Consider the following 10,727-nt stretch of genomic DNA (forward strand, 5'->3'; position numbering starts at 1 on the left):
ACGCCAGTGAGGGCGGAGAGAGAGGCCACAGGTGCATGATGGAGGGGAGGGGGCCTCCCACTGCTCCCTCCCTCCCTCCCTCCGCCTCCCCGCCTTCCTGGCCCTTCAGGGGGCGGAGCCCTGCCTTATAAGTGTCAGGCCTGGCGGCCACGGAGCAAACCGCAACCAGCAGCCAGCAGCGGACTGAGAGCGGCTCGGCAGGCAGCGTGGTGCCCTTGGTTCCCCAGCATGGCCCCCTCGGCCTGGGCCATCTGCTGCCTCCTGGGGGGCCTCCTGCTCCGCGGGGGCAGCCCCAGCCTTGGCCCCAGCGTGCCCCGCCTGCGGCTCTCCTATCGAGGTACGGGCAGTGTGCGCCCTGTTCAAGGGCACGTCTGTGGGAGCCCGGGACCCTGTGACATCCCCAGCTGGGGGGCCCAGCCAGCCCCGGGCAGTCTCTTCTGCCAGCCGGAGGGATGCAGTCACTCCCACACAGCCCGTAGGAAGGACTTCACGGTCATTTCCCCCGAGGTGGTGCTCCGGTTGCTGCCAGAGGCGGGAACTGGGAGGAGGGCAGGGGCAGGTCCCAGGAGGGTGGAGGTGGGAGAGACCCGAGACACAGGCGGGCAACCTGAGAGAAGGAGAGAGGCATGGGGGCCCTAAGAGGCCTCAGGAAGGATGGGCAGAGAGAGATGGGGAGGGACGGAGAAGACAGGTCTGCGAGAGGTGTGCACTCAGCCTGGGTGCCTTTGCGAGCGTGGTGCAGCAGCCCGCAGTGGAGTCCCTCGCCCGCCTCCCCGTCTGCCTCCTGTATCCCATTTCCCAGTGCTGGCTTTAGTCCTTCCCTCTCTGTCCCAGAGGCTCTTCGCAGCCCAGCGGGGATCACAGCCTGCCCTCTTTGCCCACCCTGGCCCAGGAGGTTCCTCTGCAGCTCTAACCTGGTGTGCTGGCACAGACCCCTCTGAATTCGTGGGGCTGGTCCACGGGGAAGGTCCCTGAGACACGGGCGCTCCATGACACTTCCTGGGGAAACCGGAGGGGTGATCACCCTCCCTGGGAACCCCAATCGAAGTGGGGAGACCCAGTCTGCTCTGGGAAGTCTGAGAGGGGAGACATGGCTCTACTCTGGAGAGCCTGTAGTTGGGTCTGGGGCGGGGGGCGGGATGTGGTCCTGTCCTGGGAGCGGTGGTTTGGGGCAAAAGTCAGGCTATAAGAAAAAGCTTGAATAGGGCGAATCCCCTCGCAAGTACTGTCAGCCATGGAGGGCTTCCTGGTAGAGGCTGTTGATGAGTTTGGGGATGGAGTGGGTACTGGGCTGGCCAATTTGGATGGGTCATCCTTTGGGCAGGTGTAGGATATCTGGCTTTCCCAATGGTGGCCAATGCCGCTTCCCACCATATCCTACTGTCTGCCCCCCTTTGGCCACCTGTTACCTCCACCCCCCTAGCCAAACCCCAGGAACCCATTTCGGGACCCTCAGCTCCTGGGACCAGCATCCCCAGCCAGCCACCCTCCACCCCCACCTCTGGGGCCTGGGAGGACAGTATCCATGGAGGAGAAAGTCTTCCTTAGTCACATCCCTGGACTAGAGCCTTGGGCTCCACCTGGCCATACCTGGCCTTCCCCCTACCCAGGGCCTTTGCCAGGTGTTCCCTCTGCTGGGAATGTCTGTCCATCTGTCCCACGGAGTCAGCCTTGCCCACTGCTCACACTCACCCAGCCTTCTTCCAGGCTCTTCCCAGCACTTTGCCCAGCTTGCTACCACAAGTTCTGCCAGTGGCACCATCTTCCCTGGGGACTGGGGAGGGCCCAGATGAGCCCAGATGGGAAGGAGATGTTAACTGAAAGATCAAGGGACTAAGGGATGGAGGGGTAGGAAGCAGGGCTCAGAGCCCTCTGTCCCACCCACCCCCAGGAGCCATTTCCCAGAAGCCCTCCAACAGGCCAAATGGATGGAAACGTTTTCCAGATGTGAGTGTTGGGGGGGTGGTAGTGAATGCACAACTGGGGCTCTCCACCTCCACACCTTAGCACGGGGACGTGGGCTGAGCAGTAGGCCCTGACCCCCAAACCTGCTCCCTCCTAGATCTCCTGTCTTCCAACCGTTCTGCTGTCTTTCTGGGTCCCCGGGGCTCCCTGGACCTTCGGGCCATGTACCTGGATGAGTACCGGGACCGCCTTTTTCTGGGGGGCCGTGATGCCATCTACTCTCTGCGGCTAGACCAGTCGTGGCTGGATCCCCGGGAGGTGAGCGGGACTGATGGAGGGGAGGGTCTGTCTGAGAGCTGGGAGGCGAGACGGGGAAACCGGCTGTGAGGTCAGGAGTCAGCCAGGCTCTGTTTCAGGTCCTGTGGCCACCACAGCCAGGACAGAAGGAGGAGTGTGTTCGTAAGGGAAGAGACCCTTTGGTGAGTGCTGTCAGGAGTGACTGCCCCCCAGCCCTGACCAACACCCTGGGCTTGACCCCCAGGACAGCCTGTGGCCACTCTCCCCAGGTACTTGTGCTGGGGGCATTTGGAGCAGATCCTGAGGGCTCTGGAAGGTCTGTGAAGAATGTCACCCCCGCCCTAGATCCCCAGAGCCGATCAGCCAATCAGGGCTGAGTCCCGGGGCCCAAGGAGACAGTAAACACCTCCTCACCCCCTCCACCACACCCCTTCTCCCTGCTAGGTGGAGTGTGCCAACTTCATACGGGTGCTGCGGCCCCACAACCGGACCCATCTGCTGGCGTGTGGCACTGGGGCCTTTCAGCCCACCTGTGCCCTCATCACGGTCGGGCACCGTGGGGAGGTGAGCCTGGGGCAGGCCCCACAAGGGACTGGGAGGCAGTGACATTTCTGCCCTGCTGTCTGAACACTCCCCATTGAGGCTGGCTCAGGGCAGAGAGGTCAGGGGCCTGAAAGGCATCTTTGTGCCAGGCTGACCCCATTGGTGAGGCCCTGAATGAGGGCGCCTTCCGCCCACTCTCCAGCTGCACGCGATGGCCACTGCCCGGGTGGGGGGCTGGGGCTGCTTTCCCAGGTGACACCCTTCCCTCCCTTCCTCCCTCTCCCCCAGCATGTGCTCCACCTTGAGCCCAGCAGTGTGGAAAGTGGGCGGGGGCGGTGCCCGCATGAGCCCAGCAGTCCCTTCGCCAGCACCTTTGTAGGTGGGTGATGCCCAGGCCAGGACGGGCATGAGGAGGGTGGGTGCTGGCTGATGTCATTGGGAAGGGTTGGGGCCAGCTATGGGGCCTGGCCCTCCTCCGCTGATTCTGCCCCTTTCTCGCCCAGGTGGGGAGCTGTACACAGGCCTCACGGCTGACTTCCTGGGGCGCGAGGCCATGATCTTCCGGAGTGGGGGTCCCCGGCCAGCTTTGCGTTCTGACTCTGACCAGAACCTCCTACATGGTGAGCCCAGGGTCTGTCCGGGGCAAGGCTAGCTGGGGTCTGCCCCCGGAACTGACAGGGAGGCAGGAGAGCCTGGCACTGGAGTGGGGATGGGAGGGATGGCCCAGCCCCACTCTACTTCCTGGAATTCCAGCCTCCAGTGGGATCCCTGTGCCTCTTCCCCTCCCTGCTGGGTTCACCACCTCTCCACCACCCCCATCCTCCCCTCTGAGGCCCCCCCCAGCCAGCTGCACCCTGTTACCTCCCAGACCCGCGGTTTGTGATGGCCGCCCGGATTGCTGACAACTCCGACCAGAACGATGACAAGGTGTACTTCTTCTTCTCGGAAACTGTGCCCTCGCCCGATGGTGGCCCAGGCCGTGTCACTGTCAGCCGCGTGGGCCGTGTCTGTGTGGTGAGAGCTGTGAGGAGGCAGCGGGGTTCAGATCCTCACCACACCCTCTTCCTACACCCGTCCCCACCAGCAGCAGGAGGGAAACTGAGGCGAGGGGGTGAAGCCCGCATCCATGCCTCTCCCCCCAAAGGGTGAGGGTGGAGGAGCAGGAGGGGGGCCCATCCCCGTGGAGCTCGAGGCTGACTCTGACCCTCACCCCCCAGAATGACGCAGGTGGCCAGCGAGTGCTGGTGAACAAATGGAGCACTTTCCTCAAGGCCAGGCTGGTGTGCTCCGTGCCTGGCCCCGGTGGTGCCGAGACCCACTTTGACCAGCTGGGTAAGTGCACGGCCAGGGCCAGGCCTGGGTGTGGGTGCGGAGGGCCCAGAGCCAGTGAGGGGGTGGGCATTGACGGTGGCCTTCTGTCTCCCAGAGGACGTGTTCCTGCTGTGGCCCAGCTCAGGGAAGACCCTCGAGGTGTATGCTCTGTTTAGCACAGTCAGGTGGGCACACGGGCCTCCCCTCACATCCCCATCCCTGGTCCAGTCTCTGCACCCCCAGCGTCCTCTGTTGAGCCTCTGCTTTTGTGTCCCGACTTTACCATGGGTCCCTGTCTCTGTCCCTGACTCAAGGACTCGAAGGCTCTATTCTCTCTCTCCCTCTCTTTGTCTTTGCCTGGGTACCCTCGCTTTCCGGTCTCTGTTGTCTGCAGGCACCACCACCCTCTGTACTGTCCACGGAGCCAGGCTGCCCCCTTCCCACCTGTGACAGCCACCCTGGCCTGACTGTCCCTGTCTGCCCTCGGCAGTGCCGTGTTCCAGGGATTCGCCGTCTGTGTGTATCACATGGAGGATATCTGGGAGGTTTTCAAGGGGCCCTTTGCGCACCAAGACGGTCCCCAACACCAGTGGGGACCCTATGGGGGCAAGGTGCCCTTCCCTCGGCCTGGAGTGGTGAGTGTCTGCCTGGAGCCTGACCAGGGGAGAGGGCTGAGCGGTGACTAAAGGGACTCCACCTTGGGACAACTTTGCGGCCGAGCTGGGGCTCCAGAGGGGCCAGGTGGGGTAAGGAGGGGAGCCGAGCCCCGACCACATTAAGGAGCCTCTGCTCCGGCCAGCGCAGCCCCTCCGAGATGGGCATGCCCGGGCAGTGAGGCCTGGAAACAGGCTGGGGCGGGGAACGTGTGGTCCCAAGATGCTTCAGGTGCTCCCTCTGCTGCCACTCACAGTGTCCTAGCAAGATGACAGCACAGCCGGGACGACCCTTTGGCAGCACCAAGAACTACCCAGACGAGGTGCTGCAGTTTGCCCGAGCCCACCCACTTATGTTCCGGCCCGTGCGGCCACGGCTGGGCCGCCCCGTGCTTGTCAAAACGCACCTGGCCCAGCAGTTGCGCCAGATCGTGGTGGACCGCGTAGAGGCAGAGGATGGGACCTACGACGTCATCTTCCTGGGGACTGGTGGGTGGGCCGAGTGGGGAGTGGGGTGGCCCGGCTGGGGAGGTGTGCCGGTCGGTGGGGGGAGGGGGGGCTCTCCCTCTCCACTGACCCCTCCTCCCCTGCCCCAGACTCAGGCTCCGTGCTCAAGGTCATGGCCCTCCAGGGTGGGGGCTCCACTGAGTCTGAGGAGGTGGTCTTGGAGGAGCTCCAGGTGTTTAAGGTGAGAACGGGCTGTGGGGAGGGGGGACTGATGGGAAGGGGCCCCTCCAGCCCCACTGCTGGGTCTAGGCCTGGCTCCGGGGACACAGGAGCAAAATGCAGGGGCCGGGGGCCTGTTCTTACTGACCTCGCGGGCAGCAGGAGGAGAAAGTGAGACGCTCGCTGCTGCAGGGCCTTGATGGTGCTCCGTCTGGCCGTGGGGCCCAGAGAAAAGTTGGAGGGCCCAGGGAGGGTGTCCAAGGTGGTCACCCCTTGACAAAGCCCTGCCAGGCTCAAGTCGCAGTGAGGGGGTGGCTGAGACCCCAAGTCCCTAAGGGCTTCTGTGGGCCCCTCTATAGAGCCAGGCAGGGCGTCATCTGTATCTGGGGGACTGCTGTGCTCCTGACATGGATGGGTGGTGTGGGACAGTTGCCTCATTGCTGGAGAACAGGGCTGTGGGAGGGGACGCTGGAGTTTTGTGCTTTTTGCTAAGCCTCCTCCCTGGAGGCCAGCCAGCGTGAAGGGACCTTTCTAATAACCCAGCGTCTGGGAAAGACTGTCTGGCCTTGGTTGCCAGGGAGTGCACTGACCCAGGCTGGGAGGTAGGTGGCTCCCACGCTGGGGCTGGAGGAGGCTGAAGCAGGGACACAGGGGAGGTCTGGCCCCAGCTCACCCCTCTCTGGGACCCTCCTCCTTCTGCAGGTGCCAACACCCATCACTGAGCTGGAGATCTCTGTCAAAAGGGTAAGAGCAGCTGCTATCCCGCCCTTCCTCCTTCCTCTAACCCCTACCCTGCTGAAGCTCTTTGAGCGCGACAGGCTGGCCGCTGTCTGCTGGAAAGCGGTGCTGCAGCAGGCCCCGGGCTGCCTGATAATGAGGCCTTGTAATGAGGCTTGAGAGTCCAGCGGGGAGCTGAGATGCCCATGTAGGAAACCAGTGGGCAGTGGGAGCCCTGAGTCAGTGAGGCTGTGTTCAGAGAAGGGGAGATCTACAAAGGCCAGTCCCCCTGGGGAGACAGCTTCATGCTTGAAAACAAAATCCAGAATTTAAATCCAATAGGGGAGAGCCACTTTTTAGAGGCCTGCTTCGTCCTTTCACAAGTGGCAAAATCTCAAGCCTATCTGCCCCGGTTTATCTTTGGGTAAGTCCCAACTTTTGTATTGGGATTGCTTAAAGCAGAGTGTACTAAGCTCAGAGGCAAGTCAGGATAAAGGTCATCGAGGTAAAGAGCAAAAGTCAGCAGCAGGAAGGGCCTGGACAAGCCCCTTCGAGAAAAGGTCTGCCCCAAGCCCTCCGTGTCCTAGCACAGGATCTGGTGTATGTCAGGTGCGTGATAAACATTTTTGGTATCTGGGGATGCATCCAAGAGGTTCTGGAAGACTGCCTGCAAGTGGTGGGGCAGTCTCAGGAAGCCCAAGGGGGCCAAGAGCCTAGCTGCTTCTAGGTGGGGGCCGAGGCTCACGCTGGCCCTGCTTGTGTCCCTCCCAGCAAATGCTGTATGTGGGCTCGAGGCTAGGCGTGGCCCGGCTGCACCTGCACCAGTGTGAGACTTATGGCAGTGCCTGTGCCGAGTGCTGCCTGGCCCGAGACCCGTACTGTGCTTGGGATGGTGCCTCCTGCACTGGCTACCGGCCCGGCACCAGCAAGCGCCGGTTCCGCAGGCAGGACATCCGGCATGGCAACCCTGCCCTGCAGTGCCTGGGCGAGAGCCAGGAAGGTGAGTGGTGGCAGGCACGGGGGCACCAACTGGGCTCCCATAGGCCCCTCCTCGCCCCTCTGGCCTGGGCTTAACCCCTGGGAAGTGTGGCCTCAGACTGGTCCCGTGTTAACAACCCGCCCCCCACCCCCGGTATTCCTACGTGTGCAGTTCCCGTCCATGTATGGGTGGAGGGTCTTTGGACAAAGTGATGGACACCTAGGTCCCTGTCACACCGGTGGGGGCCCCGGGGTCCCACAGTCCTGAGCTGAGCCCCCCTCCAACTCCCCCCCAGAAGAGGCTGCAGGCCCCGCGGCAGCCAGCACGGTCTACGGCACGGAGCACAACAGCACCTTCCTGGAGTGCCTGCCCAAGTCTTCCCAGGCTGCCGTGCACTGGTTCTTGCAGAGGCCAGGAGGCCAGGGGCCCGACCAGGTGAGCAAGGACCCGGCCTTGACCCAGTGCAAGGAGCCTGCACGTGTCCTGATGCCACATCCCTCCCTGAACCCCAAGTCCTGAACCCTAGGAAGGGGCTCTGGGGGGAAGCTGCCAGGGCAACTGAAGAAAAGTATGTATTAAGTCGCTGGGGTGCCTGGAAGAAGGTGCCCTTCCTCCTGCCTCCGGGAATCCCCAGGCGAGATACGGCTGCAAGCCATTCAGTGACAGGGAGCCCGCTAACTCCCAGTCACTGAGCTGAGCTCTGGGAGGCGGGTAGCAGAGATGGAAGAGAGGAAGGGGGGCTGGGCGGGTCAAGAAGTCCCCCATGCTTACACATATGGCTCATCTGTGAAGGGATCTCTTTCCCAGGGGTTCGTGGTTCTCCTCTGCCCAGGGTGGCGCCTAACTTGCACTGAAACTTGCACACACATACCCCCCTACACCCACACCCACTGCCTAGCTCAACACTTCCTCCATGGAGTCCAGCTGTCTGCCCAGGCCCCTCTCCTCCCCCATCCGGAAAGGTCTGTCAACCCCAGAAATGGCTTCAGGCTGGGGCCTGCAGAGGGAGTGGGTGGGGCAGGGCGAGGATCCATTCTCCAGCCTCTCCCAGGGGCAGAGAAGGGGAGGGAGTGGGTTGATTATAGGAGGGGCTCTCCTTCCAGCTTGGGAACTGGGGGAGGCCAGCTTTGGGCCAGCTGTCGGGCTAAGCACTAAGAAGATGCCCCCAGGAGGCCAGAGGCAGCGAGCAACAAGACGGTTACACAGTACTTACCACCCAGGCAGTCCAGAGTCCATGTGCAGATGAGCAGACAGGGTCCAGGCTGGGTCAGAATAGCACTTCGGCCTCCTGCACTGTGATGGGCACTCAGCCCGCCCCTGGTTGGGGGAAGTGAACAGTGCAGACAGGGGCTGGGAGGCTGTGTGTGTGTGTGTGTGTGTGTGTGTGTGTGTGTGTGTGTCTGTGGGGGGCGGGCAGAATGGAGGGGACTTCTGGTCCTAGGGCTATGGGTATAGCCCTCCCTGAATAAAAGCCCATAAATACCTTTACCCACCCTGGTCCCTGGGACTATGTGGCGGGGCCCCCTAAGGCCAAGGTAGGTGCCCCAGAGCTCTGACTAGGGGAGAAACCAAAAGCCTTCTTTGCAAGCCCCGTCCTGGGTCCTGGGAAGGTGAGACCCTGCCTGCAGGGTCACAGTCTGGAGGAGGAGGCCAGCCTGGGCAGGAGAGAGCGGGGAGGGGGCAGTGCTTCAGCGTTGGGCCCTGAGATGTGAATCTGGAAACGAGCGCGCCCCAGAGAGAAGCTGATGGTGTGTGTGCGCGCTGCTCCCTGCCCCCCTCACACCCTCCCACGCTCCCAACAGGTAAAGACAGATGAGCGAGTCCTGCAGACAGAGCAGGGGCTGCTCTTCCGCAGACTCAGCCACCTGGACGCTGGCATCTACACCTGCAAGACACTGGAGCATGGCTTCTCCCAGACCGTGGTCCGCCTGGCTCTGGAGGTGATTGTGGCCTCGCAGCTCAACAGTCTGTTTCCTCGGGAGCTGAGGCCAGAGGAGCCCCCAGCCCGGGGAGGCCTGGCCTCTACCCCCTCCAAGGCCTGGTATAAGGACATCCTGCAGCTCATTGGCTTTGCCAACCTGCCGCGGGTGGACGAGTACTGTGAGCGCGTGTGGTGCTCCTCCAGGAGCCGAGGCAAACAGGCCAAGGGCAAGAACTGGGCGGGGCTGGAGCTGGGCAAGAAGGTGAAGAGCCGGGTGCAGGCCGAGCGCAATCGGACGCCCCGGGAGGTGGAGGCCACGTAGAAGAGCGTGGAGGAGAGGGTGGTCGGGATGCACCGGGTGGCCCAGCAGCCCCCAGAGTCTCCCACCCACCCAGCTAGGGCAGAGGGGGCCCAACATGCCCGATTGCCTCTTAGAGATGGGAGTCCCTGCCCCCCATACTTCTACCAGGCTGCCCACAGGAAAGGCTGGGGCCCGATGGAGGGGCCCCATGTCCAAGGCCTGTTCCCTGCCCCTCTGTGCTCCCAGTCCTAGGCTGGAGCCAGCACCCTCTGGCTGCGGCCAACCCCGGCGGGCCTCCTGTTTGTTCTCAGATATGGCCCCCAGAGCACATTTCCGGTTGTGCCCGGCGGTGAGAGGGCTGGGTGGTTCTTTCCCAGCCAGCAGAACAATGGCCATTCTGAGTGACCCTTGGAGTGGGTGTGTGGGTGCGTCCGAGGAGGTGCCTGGGCAGGGGGCCTTAGGCAGCCAGAGGAAGATAGAGGTTGCCTCTAAGCTAGCACCCATTAAGAGGACCTAGTGTAACTTGGGGTGGGGAAATAGAGGCGCTGGGAGGGTGGAACAGCAAGACCCCCCCCCCACTTTCTGCCCTGATATCTTGGTGGCTCCCTGCTGCTGCCCACCACCTCTTCTCCATCACAGAATCGTAGAAGCATTGGCAGTCAGAGCTCTCTGGCACCCGGGGGGTGGTCTGGGTCTCAGGCCCTACTTCATAAACCAAGCTGTGTCCCACAGCCTGACTTGCCTCCCCAGACCCCAAGCTGCCAGGCCAGGTTCCCTGGGATGCCCAGACCTCCTGATGGGATCCTCCCTTCCCACCGTCAGGGTCTCCATGCTGATGAACAGGGAGAGGGTGGGTTCTAGGAGAATGTCATCCCTCTCTCTGTGGACCAGACGTGGGGAGAGGGGAGCTGGGGAAGTATGGGGCAGGAGGAGGGGGCTGTCTTTCACAGGGCAATGCAAGCATGCCCACAGCTGGGGAGGGCGGGAATGTGGCAGCTCCCTGAGCAAGCTGCAGCTGGTGGGAGAACCAGGCACAGGGCTTTGCCAGGGGCCACAGAGGACTGGGAGGCTTCTGGGATGGGGAAAGGGTGAGAGACGCTAGGACGGGCTATGGGACCCCGGAGCAGGCATTCTCAAGAACCCAAGATAGCATCAATTAGCTCAGGAGGCACAGGAAACCCAGATGTTTCCCAACCTGGAATCTTTGGTTTCTACTAAGTCAGGGTTGGTGGTGAATGGTTTCATTTATGAAGACTTTTCACTTTTAAGGGAAATAAAATGGAGGGCAAAGGCCAGTTAAGTCCTGCTGGCTCTTGGGGGTGAGGCTCAGGTGGCCAGGATGCACTTTGTCTGGGTGCGTAGGGGGTGTTTTGGCCATCAGCAGTGATGTGTTTCTTGGGCTGGGGGGCACAGATGGGAGGAGGAGAAGGACTG

At 62.4% G+C, this 10,727-nt stretch overlaps 1 protein-coding gene across 1 annotated transcript; it reads left to right on the forward strand.

Moving 5' to 3' along the window:
• The first annotated feature begins 228 nt into the window (after positions 1–228).
• Positions 229–9,318, forward strand: SEMA3G (semaphorin 3G). Its single transcript, XM_028124541.1, has 16 exons — positions 229–337; positions 2,063–2,223; positions 2,322–2,384; positions 2,647–2,766; positions 3,034–3,124; positions 3,249–3,365; positions 3,614–3,759; positions 3,963–4,077; positions 4,172–4,241; positions 4,547–4,691; positions 4,967–5,198; positions 5,306–5,397; positions 6,078–6,119; positions 6,864–7,092; positions 7,367–7,506; positions 8,874–9,318. Exons 1-16 carry the CDS (start codon positions 229–231, stop codon positions 9,312–9,314), a joined length of 2,313 nt encoding a protein of 770 aa, XP_027980342.1. The 3' UTR covers positions 9,315–9,318.
• The last annotated feature ends 1,409 nt before the right edge of the window (positions 9,319–10,727 follow it).

This window comes from Eumetopias jubatus, unplaced genomic scaffold (assembly GCF_037043125.1).
Source record: "Eumetopias jubatus isolate StellerSeaLion01/CBP00866 unplaced genomic scaffold, mEumJub1_p1.0 scaffold_1, whole genome shotgun sequence".
Lineage (NCBI taxonomy): Eukaryota > Metazoa > Chordata > Mammalia > Carnivora > Otariidae > Eumetopias > Eumetopias jubatus.

Bases quoted from the DNA above. Each gene is read 5' to 3' on its own strand.
- SEMA3G (XM_028124541.1), top strand. From the start codon at position 229: ATGGCCCCCTCGGCCTGGGCCATCTGCTGCCTCCTGGGGGGCCTCCTG. The intron at 4,242-4,546 runs GTGGGCACACGG...TGCCCTCGGCAG, and splicing joins GCTCTGTTTAGCACAGTCAG to TGCCGTGTTCCAGGGATTCG. The intron at 6,120-6,863 runs GTAAGAGCAGCT...TGTCCCTCCCAG, and splicing joins TGGAGATCTCTGTCAAAAGG to CAAATGCTGTATGTGGGCTC.